Source organism: Trichomycterus rosablanca, chromosome 9 (genome assembly GCF_030014385.1).
Source record: "Trichomycterus rosablanca isolate fTriRos1 chromosome 9, fTriRos1.hap1, whole genome shotgun sequence".
Lineage (NCBI taxonomy): Eukaryota > Metazoa > Chordata > Actinopteri > Siluriformes > Trichomycteridae > Trichomycterus > Trichomycterus rosablanca.
The window spans coordinates 9,232,177-9,249,127 of NC_085996.1; the positions used below are offsets into that span (position 1 = coordinate 9,232,177).

Below are 16,951 nucleotides of genomic sequence, written 5' to 3' on the forward strand. Positions count from 1 at the left end.
AAATCCAGTAACTCTAGAGTGTGTTTCCTTATCAGCCTGAGACTGATCATTAACCTGCTCCTCCACCCCCTCACGACATGACCTGGAAAATTTATAGTCCACATCACATGTAATAAATGTATCAAAATAAGTTCTAAGATCCTGCTGTTTTTGTGATATTGAATATGATCCATCTACAAACCCCATTTCCAAAAAAGTCATGGCATTTTGTAAAACACAATAAAAAAGAATCTGTGATGTGTTCATTGTCTTGAATTTTTTCAAGCTTAAAAAAAATTTTAAGAAAAGATTTCTAATTTTTTACATGGATCAACTTCATTTTATTTTGTAAATATATAAACATTTAGTGTGTTGTACTTGCAACACACTTCATAAAAGTTGGGACAGGGGTACCAAAGAACGTGAGAGAATTAACAATCAGTTCAGAAAATTTTTATTTAATACATTTTTTTTTTTACAAATAATTTAAGTATATTACCATCTACCATACATAATATTGTAAAAAGATTCAGGTTATGCAGAGAAATCTCAGTCCCTATTGGGCCAGGGCTATTGTAAAATCACTGTTTAACAATGTGTGACCTTTGAGCCCTCAGACGGCACAGTAGAGAACTGTAATGCTACGGTATGATAAATATAGCCACACACACACGTGTGTAAGTGGCTATATTTATCACAGGCTATTTTTATCATATATATGTATATACATTTATATACCTTTTTAATAGTTTACTTTTTTATATAGTTAATATTTTATTTTCATTACTAATTTTGAGTTTTTAATGTAAACATTTAAAATTTTGACATTTTCACATTGTATTGATGCTGGATGATTAAGACAGAATAACAAGTAAGATAAATTAAGACTTGGATTGAAAAGGAACGCCTGATTTAGTGATACTGATGCAAATCAGACCACAAAGATTAGTCACAGCTTTACAATACACAGTCCAGTCTGACAGTCCTCACTGAAGCAGTATTAGCATTTTTGATGACCTCCTAAATTATTTATTTAAGATTCTTTGTGTAACAACAGCAAGTGCACAGTGACAGGAAGTGCATACACTTGCAGCAAGAACTAAAGAAAACACATTTTACTTGTGAGCAAAATTGAAGTTTAGTTTTATGTCACAGAAGTACTCTGAGCCTTTACCATCAATCCACCTGCTACCTTCCCCTAAAAATCCACGATAAATCCTGAGAGACGTTGAGAGAATTTCAAGTTTAAAAAAGTATTTAACATGTAATCACAGATGACTTTAAAGATTTGGAATGATTATTACAATAACATAATTTATTTAATCTCCATACCACATTAATAACAATTTAGTCCATAACTGTGTAAACTTCTGGCCCCAAACACAAACAGACTATTCCCAGGTACACACACACACACACACACACACACAACCTTCAGCTCTTCCATAGCAGCTGGCATGTTAAAATAAATGATAACAAAATTAAAAAAATTACAATTAAAAACAATAAAAAGGGAATGAAAATTAGATAATTAAAGAACATCATTAAATGCTTAGTTTATAAGAGCAGCTCTGGTCATTTAAAAGAAATTAAAACATCAGTGCATATAGCAGTGCCTACATGATACGTAGATGAGTTATATCACATCAAATATTCAAAAATATCTTAAATGACAACAATTACAAACATAAAACCCATTGTAATAAAATCAACAACACAAAAACACTGATCATGCGTTCATGTTGTCCCATATTAATATTGAATTTTGGGCTGTTTTATGATTCCTTTATGATTTAATGACATTTGTGCGTCTGTAGGCATGAACACGTGAATAATGAAAGTCATGAGCTGCACAACAAAATGTAAAAAAAAGGTGATTCAATAAAAAATAAAATGTAATATTTAAAAAAATTATTTGGGGCTCGAAAGTTTTTTGCTTTTGCAAATTTACATGCCACATTGTTTCCATATTATCTTGCAACAGCACCACATGATGGCATTCACTTCAATAAAAAAAAAAACACTGTACTTGCAGTCTACAAAGTACAAAAGGACACAGGACTGAATATTGAATACAATCGGAAATTAAAGGCAGGTCTGCATCGTTTTACAGTACTGTAACAATTAACACTTCATTAAAAATCCTATTCAACATTATCAGATATAAAGACATTAAGTGCCTGTCTTGTTTCTTCAGTTTGGAGGTTGGTGCAATTCTTTAAACTAGCAAGAATTAAAAGTACATTCATTCCTGGACCATTAAAGATAATACATGTAATAAAAAAAAAATGTGTGATTTGTTGAAGTGAGTTCTAATCATGACATGATTAAAATACAGACAGTGATAATGAGCTATTTCTGTTATATTTGGAACTGTATGGTAATAAAGGTTAAATAATAAGAGCTGCTGTGTCCAAAATATCACAATCATGACTACATAGTGTGTAAAATGAATGCTCCACCAGCAAGTCTGAGCACACTGTATGATTTGAGATTTGAAACCCAGCCCTCAGCTCACAGGCAGAAACAGCACCACTGTTCCCTTCTGTCTGCATTTCTGTGTGATACTGTGAGTTTTGGACAAGTGTTATAAATGAGGTAGTACATGCACCCTGGTAATCAGTCCTCCTACGTTTAGTTCTTCATCTAGTTTTCTGTATAGTCCATACTTTGATTAAATTGTGTTTTATTACACACTTTGATTTGAAGGTTAATGAATTAGAAAACCTAGTGCATGATGAGAAAAAGTTATTTGTTAATTGTCACTAATGCTGCAGGCCTTTTTCAGGTCCTCCAGGTTCTCAAAGGCAGCCTGGACAAACTGTTTAAACACACGATCCATGTAGCTATCGCCATAGGGAAACAGGCCCTCCAGGAAACCGATGTGCCCACCATGGGAAGTCACCAAAAGAGCCACGTTCTGCAAACGCTGAGCATCAGATAAAGGAAAAGCTGGAGAAAAATAAAAGGACAAAAATGAAAATAAGACTAACAATATCAACATCTCTCTCAAACACACCTTATGTATCTTTTTAAGAGGTAAAGGCAGTTTTGTAGGTGGTGCTGTGTATAAGCTATACATTTGCACAGTTTATCAAAACAGCAAAACCCAGCAGGACATGATGTTTTTTCCCCTATTTTTTTTAGTATGTTTAAAGTCCTTGCATGCAATTCCTTGCATTTTGTTTGCACCCCTTCTACCCTCTGGGTCAGACAACGAATGGAGAAGTAGTGTCACACTTGAACCCTCTGTGTGCCACACCCCCCTCTCCGTGAGCACACTCTGTCTCCTGCCACACCCCCTCTCACTATTGGGTCTCTGGGACTAATTAGCTCCAGCTGCCCTCTATTTAAGAGGTGCGCTGGAACACAGAGTTAGGAACTATTTTGGGTTTGTTTGACTTTGGCTTTGTTTGGCTCTGGTTATGTCATGTTATGTCATGTTCCTAGCTCTTGTTACTAGCCATGTTACTAGCTCTTGTTACTAGCCATGTTCCTAGCTCTTGTTACTAGCCATGTTCCTAGCTCTTGTTACTAGCCATGTTCCTAGCTCTAGTTATTAGTAGTGATGGGCTGATGAAGCCTCGTGAAGCCTTGACGCTTTCCATCAAATTGGTTCGAGAAAAGGTTCATTTCTCGAGGCTTCATTTGCACACAAACCCCCCTGCTGGTCAAAACTATTATTGTCATTTCAACTGATGTGATGACCCCTGCCTCCCATGCAAGTGTTAACATGGGAATAATCACTGCCAAGAATAGAAATAAAAACATCTTATGATTTTGTGTGGTTAATTCATCCATCCATCCATCCATTCATTCATGATTTCATATATGATTTTTGTTAAGTGGGAAAAAGTAATATAGGTCTATTCATGTTTAAATTTTAGTTGTGTTTAGTTAGGATTGTGTTTGTGAATACTGGTGAGATGGACTTTATTCATTTTTATTTAGAAACAGTATTTTTTCCACTGTGCTTGGACTCAGGCGGTTTCTTTTTTTTGATAGGACCTCTCCAGCTTTTGAAAAAACCCTTTCACATAAATCACGCCAGTACTCGAACCACTTCCTGAACCGGCTTCACACGTCATCCGTGACGTCACTTGTTCTTAAAGAAGCAAGCCTCGATACGCGCTTCACGAAAGACTTCCTAGATTTCTCGACACACGCTCCGAAGCCTCGGCACAGTACGACCCATCACTAGTTATTAGACTTAGTTAGCTGTGTTTAGTTTAGTTTGCCATGTTTACCTTGTTTGCCATGTTTGCTTACTTTGTCTAGTTTTATCCTTTGTTGTTAATAAATCCTTTGTTTTTGTAACATCTCTGCGTGTGTGTCCGCCGCTTAGCTCGTCCTAAGCCACCGCGTGACAAGTAGAACCCTCCATTACACATGCTGGCTCCTCAACCAGACAGCAGAGGTCACATTTTTGCAGCGGCAACAATAAGAAACCCTATCCAACCCCTCCTCCCTCAGACACAGCCTATTATGTCTGTAGAGTGCCCACCAGGCAGATGGCACCACTAGGACTCAAAGACGATTATGTTTGGTACCCCACCCTAGGGCATTGGCAGTTCTTATGCTTTTACTTGCTTATATTGGTTGATACTATAATTTCATTTAATTTCCATCAACAGCTTTATTCTGGTCAGGGTCTCGGCGGGTCCAGTTCCACAATGAAATACTGGGCACAAGGCAGTATTTATGCAGACAGGGTTCCAATTCATCACAGGGCTTCAGCCATCCCCCGTCTCAGAGACAAAACCAATCATGTCTGTGTAGACACCCGGCTGGCCAACAGCACTGTTGATATTCAAACCCGGATCTCAGAAGTGGTGTGCTAGCTGTTTATTTTGTGTTAATTTTAATTGGATGGTAAATCTTGATCATGTTAGGAGTATATTTAAATGTTTTGGGGGTTTTTTTTACCTTGTTTTGGGGAGAAGGGGTCATCAGCAGCATTGAGACAAAGCACAGGTACAGCAATCTGGGGCAGTTTGTAACCTGGACTGGCATCCTGGTAATAATGAGTGCAGGACTTGTATCCAAATATCACTGACGTGAAGCGCTCATCAAACTCTCGGATTGTACGAGCCTAAAAAGAAGATAAATCAAAGAGAAACAGGAATAATAATTATTTATACACACACACACACACACATTTATTTTATATAATTCATTTATACACCTGCTTGACTAAAGGCTTGACTAAAACACATGATCTTAATAATTACAAAGGGTGTCTACATGTTTCTGGACATGTGAATTATTTCAGAAATAGTATGGATGAGGGTGAATACCTTTAATACATGATCCACGTCAATCACCTTCCCCAGGATCTTTCGTTGTCTGAGAACAGAGTAAGAAAGAGAAGCAAGGTGCAACACTTCTGTACAGGTGAAGTCAAAAGTTCATAACACTCAGAAAGGACATGTACACTAAATGGACAAATGTACTGGGCTTGGGTGGTAAAGCAGTAAATCTGTGCTCTGCCCACAACCACTGGGATCCAGTGTTCAAAGACCCAAAAATGCTAAATGTGGAGGTAAAACACGAAAATAAAATAAAAAAATAATTCTGTCCACTTGCTGTAGAGCACCACTTCCAGGGGCAACAGCCCAAAGCCCCTATCACCACCATGCTTCTAGGTACAGTGTTCTTAGGGTTACTAGAACATGGGTCCTGGTCTTCGGATTTAATGTTTACCTTTAAGTCATGCATGTTTTCCTCAAGGCTACTCTAAATTGCCTCTTGAAACAAATGAGTGAGTGAATGGGTGAGAGCGTGTTGCCCTGCAGTGAATGTATTTCTGCCAGTGATTGAATAAATAAACATATCTACACTAAGATGCTGCAAGATTCTGGTAAGACTGGTTGGCACTTACCTGTTGACAGCATTACATAGATTATTGCTGAGGTGGCGATTGAAAATCAGCCTGTTGATTGGCTGCTCCAGAGATTCACAGGATGTAAACGTGTCCCAGATCACAGACATGGTAAGACCAGCGATCAACTTGGAGTCATGTCCCTTACGTGCCAGATAATTCAGCAACAACATCCTGGAGGTGAGAACATCCAATAATATATAAATAATCTGTAGTTTCTTTTTATTTATTCACAAGCACATGCTAGAAAAACAAGCTTGTGATAAAAGTACATGTTTTCCAGCATAGAACGTTCCAATTTATATTTAACACCCCAGGTCTTGAGGAAAATATGCTCTTTATCGCAGAGAAAACATAACCAATTCCAGTGCCAGAGAGAGTAAGCCTTATTGCTGCTGCAACAGCAACCACTACTATCTGGTCAAGGCAACCACACAATATAAGTATGAAGAGAAGCGTGGAACTCTGTACATTATATTTATATTATATTTACATTATATTTTCAGCATTTAGCAGACACTTTTATCCAAAGCGACTTACACAATGAACTGAACACAATGAGCAATTGAGGGTTAAGGGCCTTGCTCAGGGACCCAACAGTGGCAACTTGGTGGTGGCGGGAACCTTCTGTTTACTAGTCCAGTGCCTTAACCACTGAGCTATCACTGCACACATAATAAGCCTTGCTTTAAAAATCTGTGTGATAGCCAGGGGTGAAAATCCTGGGAATCGTTTCTTGGGAAAAACAGGACAAACCCTAGAATTGACTTTCCCCAATAACTCTATAATTTTTAAAGACGACTATAGTGTGTCATCTACATGCCATTCTTGTAGGCAAATTAAAACATTGAAAACAACTGTGCTTTTGGTTGCACCTTTGGTATCCCTCTCAGAATTGTTTTAGAGAAATTGCACTGTTTGTTTTTCCTCCAATACTGAAACGAAATTTACTCCATTGGTGATAACTTGCCGACACCCTCGGTTGCGTGTAGCCGGCAGAGGTCGTCTGAGTGAAATTAAATATATACCACTTGGGACAATGGAAAAAGGTGACATTGAATGCCTGATGCCGGCCATCTTTTATAAACAGAGCTGGCCTGATCAGCTACAAGTGATAATATTGGACAAGAAAATGTCTAGGAGTGACATGACAATGTCATCCCAACTGTCTAACAGCTGAACCACTGGTTGATAAAACACATAGCAAGTAAATATCTATTGTCATTTGCACCACTCACTGCTTAGTTTCAATTCAATTCACTGTTTCTGCCTGTAATACAGGTTAAATGCTGTCCTGCCCTCTAGTGGACATCTCTTTTAATCCTCCAGGCACAAAGAACACATGCCACTTGTGCACACGTTTACTATACAGTCAAAGATACATCAGTGGTACGTTAGTATTGTAGCGTCGCCACTGGGGGCTGGCACGGGCTTTACCCAGAAAGCCTTGCGGCAGTGGTGTCTAAGCTCACCGTAGCCGTGTATCCCGTTGTTGGGAGTGGGGTGGCTGCGGTGAGGGTTGGGTAAGTAGTTTATATGTTTGTCTGATGTATGATTGTATGTGTGTGTGAATGAGTGTCTGTCCTAGACCACTGAGTGAACTGCCAAGGGCAGCTCACTCGCGGCCCCTACGCTCTCTTTCCTACTCGCCGGCGCCACATTGGTGTCAGAAGTGGGATTGTGGCATTTGGGTGGCTCTGGTGGTACAGTGGGCCAATATGTCCGGTCTGTCTGAGTGCGCTAGCCCAGGTGGCTGTAGGGGCTGGGTGCCCGGTCCAGCAGTGGGTGGAAGAGTGGCTCGGCAGTGTAATGGGGTGCGGTCTGGCCGGGGAGCCACCCAGTGGACGCTGGTGAGTGGGTCACCGGGACGGTTGACCATTAGGGAGGGGGCAGTGTAGCGTCGCCACTGGGGGCTGGCACGGGCTTTACCCAGAAAGCCTTGCGGCAGTGGTGTCTAAGCTCACCGTAGCCGTGTATCCCGTTGTTGGGAGTGGGGTGGCTGCGGTGAGGGTTGGGTAAGTAGTTTATATGTTTGTCTGTTGTATGATTGTATGTGTGCATGAATGGGTGTCTGTTCTTAAACCACTGAATGAACTGCCAAAGGCAGCTCACTTGCAGCCCTGATGCTATCCTTCCTGCTCGCCGGCGCCACAGTATTTTTGAATTTGGGTTTTTCAGCCACACCCCTTACTAACAGGCATAAAAATCATTTATATAACAGAAATGAGACTCTTTGTGGCCCTCTCCTCTTGCAGCCTGACTGTGCCCCTGTGCACAAAGCAAGGACAACAATGACAAGGTTTGATGAGCACAAAACCCTGACATCGACCCCACTGTGCAGCACCGAGATAAACTGTAACACTGATAGCAAGCCAGGCCTTCTCATGAAACATCAGTGCCTGACCTCCCAAATGCTCTTTTGATTAAATATCACACACACACACAGTGGTGTATAGTAACGAAGTAATAATACTTCGTTTCAGTACTTAAGTAGTTTTTTGAAGTATTTGTACTTTACTGGAGTATAACAATTTTCGGCAACTTTCACTTTTACTCCACTACATTTTCTAAAGAAATTGTGTACTTTTACTCCGATACATTCGCTGTATGTAAATTCGTTACTCGTTACTACAGAATGAAAGTTAAATGATGTGAGTATGCAAAATCTCAAGTCACTCCAGTCTAAAATGTATTAAAAAAACTTACTCTGCATCCCTCGGACTGCTAACACACACGGACACACACCATAAGGTGTCATTTAGGGAGGGAGGGGTAAACGTGACTTACTTTTAATGGGAAACCTGAGCCTGGGATGATGCACACAATCGCCCTATTCTGTCAGGGATGGATAAGAGGCAGAAACGGAGCTCCTGGTCCAGAGCCCTCAGTCGCTCCCTGTTCTTGTTCTTGATGCAAGTTACAATCGAAAAGCTCAGTTCGCGCCATGAACGAATCAGATTTACCATAATTAAACAAGTTTATAGTTTATTTCTCAATTATTTGTCATTACACTAAGAGCACTGCTTCTTTTCTGCATGTTCTCTCTGTAGCTCGGTTACGGCTCTCTCAACTCAAACTCAAAAGAAGCTTTATTGGCATGACAAATAAAGACATTCGTATTGCCAAAGCAAGTTAAAGAGAAATAATAAAAATAACAGTAAGAAAGAACAAATATATACAAAACAGCACTTTGGATGTAAATGTGCTTTATAAATAAATTACTTACTTACTAAAACAGTTACAAGTGCAAAAAAATATTATATTAATAAAAACAGTGCAAAGTAATAACAAAATTATAATATTTACAGTAATGAGGTAGTAATAACGATCAGTCTCTCTGTGTGTGTGCGCACATTAACTGATCTTTATTACTACCTCATTAATGTAAATATTATAATTTTTATTGTTAATATTTTGCACTGTTTTTATTATTATTTTATTCTATTTTATATTTTTGCACATGTAACTGTTTTGTATATATTTGTTCTTTCTTACTGTTATTTTTATTATTTCTCTGTAACTTGCTTTGGCAATACGAATGTCCTTATTTGTCATGCCAATAAAGCTTCTTTTGAGTTTTTGAGTTTTGTGTGTGTGAGTGTGTGTGTGTGTGTGTGTGTCGCTCGCTCTCCGTTTTCGGATTTGAATTTCGACAATAAACAGCTCTTATTATGACTGATTAATTCCCTTCACTGATGGAAGCGGAATGGGTGGATTACAGTCGATAAGAATTGCGCAGAAATAAAAATATATACATATATAGCGGCTTCCAGAGGTGCGACTCGGTTCCTTTTGTTCATTTTAAAGAGCCGTTCAATAGAATCGGATCGTTAGCGAACGACTCATCACTTTTAGAATAATTTTGGCACCCCGCGGCACCCCGGTTGAGAAAGGCTGCTCTAAACGCTATCAGTTTTCTAAAAGTGCGTCGTTCACCCAAAGACACGCAAATATGGAGATTTCAGAAGCTCCCCGTCCAACACACTGATGTAAGTTAACAATGATTAACAAAGTAAAGCTGCAGCATCAGCGTTTTTTTCATATTATTAGCATTAACATTGTTCAGATATCTACCTACCATTTTTACCGATTACATTCGAACCACAAATAAAACGTTTCACTAAATTTGTTTGGAATTCATTGACTGCAAAACTCATGAAGACACGTCCATTATTTTCAAAAACTCACCTACGGACAAATATTTCCTCATAACTTCTGTATTAGACCGGCAGAGGAGAGATTCATGGTGCTGAGGAACATGCAGCACGTCTTTAACCCTTTAATGATCTCAACAAGAACTCAACTTATCCAACTTATTACAACCCCTGGCAAAAATTATGGAATCACCACTCTTGGAAGATGTTCTGTCAATTGTTTAATTTTGTAGAAAAAAAATAAATCACAGACATGCCACAAAACTATCATTTTTCAAAATGTCAACCTTCTGGCATTAAGAAACAATAAAAATATAATAGTTGTGGTCAGTCACAATTGCTTTTTTTAGATCAAGTAGAGGAAAAAAATATGGAATCACTCAAATCTGAGGAAAAAATTATGGAATCACTCTGTAATTTGCAGTTTAAAAACAAAACATCTGCAGCAGATTAGATTTGCTAATTATTCTTCAGTTTAAAAAGAGTGCTTACACCTCGGAGAGCTGTTGCACAAAGCAGATTGTCATGAATCATGGTTCCAACACAAGATATGTCAGTTGAAACAAATGAGAGGATTATAAAACTCCTTCAAGAAGATAAATCATTGTGGAATGTCGCAAAATATGTTGGTTGTTCCCAGTAAGCTGTGTTTAAAATCTGGACCAAGTACAAACAAAATGGGAAGGTTGTAAAAGGGAAGCATACTGGTAGACCAAGTAAGACATCAAAGCATCAAGATAGAAAACAAAGCAATATGTCTTGAAAACAGAAAATGCACAACAAAACAAATGAGAAACAAGTGGCCGGAAAGTGGAGTCAATGCCTGTGACTGAACTGTAAGAAATCACCTAAAAGAAATGGGATTTACATACAGAAAAGCCAAACAAAAGCCACCATTAACACCTAAAAAGAAAAGAACAAGGTTAAAGTAGGCTAAAGAAAAGCAATCGTGGACTGTGGGTGACTGGATAAAAGTGATCTTCAGTGATGAATCGCGAATCTGCATTGGGCAAGGTGATGATGCTGGAACTTTTGTTTGGTGTCTGTCCAATGAAATTTATGAAGATAACTGCCTAAAGAAAACATGTTAATTTCCACAGTTGTTGATGATATGGGCCTGCATGTCGGGTAAAGGCACAGGGGAGATGGTCTTCAATAAATGCCAAAGTCCACATTGAAATTTTGGACGCTTTTCTTATTCCATCAGTTGAAAGGATGTTTGGTGATGATGACTTCATTTTTCAAGATGATAATGCATCTTGCCATAGGGCAAAGGACGTGAAAACTTTCCTTCAAGAAAACATATAATGTCAATGGCATGGCCTGCAAATAGTCCGGATCTCAATCCACTTGAAAATCTCTGGTGGAAATTGAAGAAAATGGTCAATGACAAGGTTCCAACCTGCAAAGCTGATCTGGCAACAGCAAGAGACAGTTGAAGGCAGATTGATGAAGAATACTGTTTGTCATTAGTTAACTCCATGCCTCAGAGAGTTTAAACCATTATAAAAGCCAGAGGTGGTGCAACAAAGTAATAATGGTGCAGTGTTTTCTAATGATTCCATAATTTTTTTCCTCTACTTGATCTAAAAAAAAGCAATTGTGACTGACCACAACTATTATATTTGTTTCTTTTTTTATTGTTTCTTAATGCCATAGGGTTGACAGTTTGAGAAATTATAGTTTTGTGGCATGTCTGTGATTTTTTTTTTTTCTACAAAATTAAACAATTGAAAGAACATCTTCCAAGAGTGGTGATTCCATAATTTTTGCCAGGGGTTGTATTAATGATTTTTCAGCTGTTGGCTTCAAGTTAGAAATTGTGTTTTCTTAAAGTAAGAATACCAATATTTTTTTAGTTTAACACATGCCATTCAGTGAGTAGATACGGCCCCAAAGAATATTATTTAAATACAGCTTAGTTTACTCAAATATTTTGATTTAAATTAATGGTTGAACAGATCATTAAAGGAATAAAAGTGCCACATGTTTTGTTAAACTCTCTTGAGTTTTGCTTTAAATTAATTATGCCAAAATAATTTTTTTGTTATTGAAATATACTACCCAAATAAAAAAATGGGACAGTATAGAAAATGCAAATAAAATAGATGCAGTGTTTCTTACATTTACATCGACTCACATTCTAAAAACGTTGGAACAGGAACATTTAGGGCTAGTAATAAGTTAAAAAACAACTAAATAATGTCATGATTTCAAACAGGTGATGTCAACAGTTGATTATGATCATGAATTGGCACAAATCATGTTCAGATGAAAGGAAGAAAACAGGTTAATTGTTAAGGTGGTTTACAGGCTTAAAAAAACAATCTTTATATTTAAAATGATCGCTTCCATTTACACTAACAACATTTACTTTTACTTCTACTTTTAATACTTAAGTACATTTAATATCAAATTACTTTTGATACTTAAGTACATTAAACATCAGATACTTTTAGACTTTTACTTAAGTAATATTCTAAAAGGTGACTTTTACTTCTATCAAAGTAAATTTCTGGTAAGATACTTGTACTTTTATTCAAGTATGGCCTTCCGGTACTTTATACACCACTGCGACAAACACACAGACACACACTCTCTCTTTAATCTTGTGGAAAGCATTTTTCAAACTCAAAAATATGGGTCGCAGAGAAAAATAATAATAATTAAATAATAATAATTAAATAAACAAATTTTAACAGGCACTAACACGAAATGAACTTGTCCATGTACGCCCCCATGAGGAGGCTTTACGTTACATCCAGCCACAGTGGGACCAGATTGCCACCACTTTTAATAAATAAGTATATTTATTTTTGTGTTTCGTTTTGATGTGTTGCTTGTGTTGCCTGGGTGGCAGTAAAAATCATGGACAAAATATGGGTCGCTTAAAAACAGTTTGAAAAACCCTGTCCACCTCCATACAACAAGGTCCAACAAGGTCAAGGTCAGGTGTCCACATACTTATAGCCATATAGCGTCCATATAATCAGGCAGCAAGTGTAATGGTGGCCTACAGGTACATATGAATTTGTGTTGGTTGTTTTCTTACCCTCCGAGAGACACCCCAGCTCCAAGCATAGGTGCCTCTGGGTACAGCTCTTTCACATGATGGATGACCACCTCCAAGTCAGAAGTATTAGCAGCACAGAATGTCAAAGGGGTCTGAGTGTGTGTGTGTGTGTGTGTGTGTGTGTGTGTGTGTGTGTGTGTGTGAGAGAGAGAGAGAGAGAGAGAGAGAGAAAGAGAGAAAGAGAGAGTTATTTGTTGCCTTTTGGAGTGACGTCAGACCCATTGTGACCCTTGATCAGAATGGAGTGGTTGGTAAAATACATGAATAACTAAATCAATTATAGAAATAATAAATAAATCAGGTTACAACTATAAGAGATAGTTCCTTACCAGCAGCTCTTCTCCTCCAAAACCTCGATTATTCATCACTACACACCTGAAATAAAAAAGGTAATAAAATCACTGATCACATTCACCAACATACTTGTACTTGACCGGAACATTTTTGGGTGGCCATGGAAGGTGCTTGACTTTAATCTGGTGCTTATAACACCACTTCTAAATAGTTTTAGTGGTACATTTGGGCAAATAATATTCTAGTAATATGAGAGTGCTATCAGGAAAGAGCATTTGCACTATAGCGTGCACATGGTCCAGTGAAATTGCTTCCTGCTTTTACTATTATAATAAATTAGCATGTAGGAGATACAGTGACTCACTGGACCGTATTAATTTGACTTATTGTAAAGCTCACAACAAACAGTATTTCACTGGGACTGAGACACATTTAGTTTTGTGAGTAGTTCCCTTTAACTGATTCCGTTTGCCCATGTCTGTTTGGTCTCTTTAAATTTACGCTCCAGCTCTCATATATTTTCATTGCTCTCTATATGTAATTATCATCAGTAAAAAGTTTACTTAATACTATTTGCCACTTAATCTTGTGTAATCGAGTGTTGATTGGACCAACATACCTGTATCCATGCCGCGTGGCATGTCTGATCATATGCAGGACGTACGTCTGCTGGCTGTTTCCCGTCAGACCGGGCAGGATTAGCACCGTAGGCCGGGACAGGGATTGTGGATATTTAGCACTTTCTGAGTTATCCACCCAGTCCAGAGAGAGTTGTCCACCATCATCTGTTCTGATCAGCTCACTAAAAGAGAGAAGTAGACGTAAGAGCGAATGTGGGAGAAAGGAGTCACATGGAATCACATTGATTTTGATTTCTGGTTCTAACAGAGTAGCATTAGGTATTAAAGTCTGAAGGTTGAGGTTGAAAGTGCAGCAGCCCTCATTTAGAAAGAAAACCATGATATTTAAAGATCATACTTGCGGTATTTGACAGCAGGACTGGACTGAATAAACACCCGGACAAGTGTTTGTAGCCGGCCGCCGCAACACCAAGGTGTAGGACGAAAACGCTCCAGCACCACAGGGCAGTGGATGTGTAGAAATGTCCGGAAGCCATTAGAACACACCAGCACCGGTACCTGTGAGTAAGGAAAAGAAGATTTCGGCTCAAAATGAGAGCTGTTCGTTTGTTTATTTGATTGCTAACGCCCTTGTTTACATTTGTGATATTTATGCTTTCTATATTTGCTTTCAGTCTTATATCAGTGAGAGATCTGAGAAGGGTTTTTGTATTCCCATCAGAACTGAGGCACAAAGACACTGTGGTCCAGTAACACAACAAACCAACAACACTGCTGCCCAGCACTGTGGCCTAAAACTCAACAACCCAAGAGCACTGAAGCCCAACATCAGAGACCAAAGGACTCCAGAGCCCAATAACACCAGGGGTCCATAACATTATAATGCTACAGCTTAATAAAACTAGGTCCCACAACACTACAACCCAATAGCAATAGCACATTAACATCTTTCTGGATGGTCAAAAGTAACAACAAAAATGGGTCTACAGTGGATTAAAAGCTGCTGAAACACAGGATACTGTCCACAGTCAAGTGAGCTTTACATCACCATTAAAGCTGTTGTGCAAGAAAGAACCCCAATTTTTCTGCCTTTTCTTTGTCTGTGTGATTAGTGACAAACATTAGTTGAGCTTTAAGGTGGCAAATTTGTAACATAGACTGCTTTCTTACTTAGCAGTCATTCAGCCCATTGCTAATAATTTATTGATTGATTTATTGGTATTTTAACATCATGTTTTACACTCTTGTTACATTCATAACAGAAACAGTAGCCACTCATTACACAAGATTCATCAGTTCACAAGTTCAATGTCAAACACAGTCATGGACAATGTTGTACCTCCAATTCACCTCACCTGCATGTCTTTGGACTGTGGGAGGAAACCGGAGCTCCTGGAGGAAACCCACACAGACACAGGAAGAACATGCAAACAAACAGAAAGGACCCGGACCCATGGCTGATAAAAGCTCACTTGACTGCGGGCAGTGTCATCTGTATTCCAGCACTTTTCTAACTAAATACCACTTGTTTTAGTATTTTTTGATTCAACAATTTTTTAATAAATACAAAAATGAAATGAAAAAATATATAAAAAGATTTTGTTTAGATTTTGAGGAATTTTACCTAGCCTTCCCACCTGGCAGATGTTAGACAATCATGTCTGTAAGAGCCTGACCGGCCGGTAGCAGAGCTGAGATTCGGACTTGAGATCTCACTGGGTTTCACCACTGTGTCACCCGAGCGTCCCATAAACAGTGTTTTCAAAAAGCCACTTTTCAATAACTAAAGCTCAGTTTTCATGTGTATGGAATTTTTTTAAATATCCAAGTTTATGTCACAGGAATAAGGATTGTAGGTTTAGGCTTCTGACTGATGTTTTTGTTGTGTTAGATCTGGGAGATTTGTTACCCATGCCTTGGAGAGAACTGTCCTGGACAGATAAGTAAGTGCGGATTACACAAATACCTCATATAGCCATAAGTATGTGGACACCTGATATAGTTACATAAAGATAGAGCTCCTTGCATCTATAACAGCCTTGACTCTTACGGGAAGTGTTTCCTAAGATTAAGATTAAAATTTAAGAATTTGTGCCCATTTAGTCAAACCAGAATTCACTGAAGTTTGAGATAAAGGTCTGGCTTGAGAGCAAAATGTGTTCAGTGGGGTTGAGGTCAAGGCACTTGAACCCCAGATCTCATCAATAGTGGGCTAGCATGATTTTACTGCTGTGGTACCCGAGCACCTTAAAATAGCAGAAAATTGGATAATTAGCAATAATTAGTGGTGGTGTACACACACTTTCAGCCCCATAATGAATCTGTATCTGGACACTAACATCTTTGTTTTTTTTATTTACAGATTTTTGTTTGATTTACAGATATGACAACAGAACTGTAGTCCAACAGCACTACGACTATCAAAAAACAATAACTGACACTACAGGTACATAACAATATAATAAAACAAGAGTAAAAACCACAGACAATTTCATTGCAACACTATAATAAGCACTGAAATGTACAAACCTGAACCTTTCTGCCCCACAGTAACAGCACTGAGGCAGTAACTGCCCCTAAAACCAGTGTACAGGGTGTAGAAAGATACTCCATACAGAATTTCCCCAGCTCAGACTGAGATGATGCCATTTTTATTCACTGGAAGGTTAAATTATTGATTTAGTATAAACACACACTGACAGCTCCTGTAATAACCTACTAACTTCCTCTCCCCGACTAATGTAGGGTAAAGGGCAAATAACCGGGGCGAACAGCCGATTTCTAAGCTAGACACAAAATAAAGTCAAATTTTATAGAAACACAATCGCTAATTAAACAATTAACAACTAATTTAATAGCGAATCTTACAGACTTACAAAACAATAAGAAATAAACCTCACAACAACAGAATGAACTAAAAGGAACGTTGGAGAGTTGTCAGTACTAAACCCCTTTCATCTTAATCGAAGTGCACTACGCAGGGCGCACT

The 16,951-nt window shown here is 38.3% G+C and overlaps 1 protein-coding gene across 1 annotated transcript; it reads right to left on the reverse strand.

Annotated features, from left to right (window-relative positions):
- Positions 1–1,273: 1,273 nt before the first annotated feature.
- On the reverse strand, positions 1,274–16,611 carry LOC134320534 (phospholipase ABHD3-like). Its single transcript, XM_063001948.1, has 9 exons — positions 16,492–16,611; positions 14,360–14,520; positions 14,001–14,183; positions 13,417–13,462; positions 13,067–13,179; positions 5,861–6,034; positions 5,277–5,325; positions 4,906–5,071; positions 1,274–2,931 (listed from the first exon to the last, which is right to left on the reverse strand). The coding sequence occupies exons 1-9, from the start codon at positions 16,609–16,611 to the stop codon at positions 2,735–2,737; spliced, it is 1,209 nt and encodes a 402-aa protein (XP_062858018.1). The 3' UTR covers positions 1,274–2,734.
- Between the last annotated feature and the right edge of the window lie 340 nt (positions 16,612–16,951).

Coding starts and splice junctions, on each gene's coding strand:
- LOC134320534 (XM_063001948.1), bottom strand. CDS start 16,611: ATGGCATCATCTCAGTCTGAGCTGGGGAAATTCTGTATGGAGTATCTT. Junction 14,184..14,359: donor CCTGCTGTCAAATACCGCAA/GTATGATCTTTA, acceptor TCTCTCTTTTAG/TGAGCTGATCAGAACAGATG. Junction 6,035..13,066: donor GCTGGGGTGTCTCTCGGAGG/GTAAGAAAACAA, acceptor TCTCACCTCCAG/GATGTTGTTGCTGAATTATC.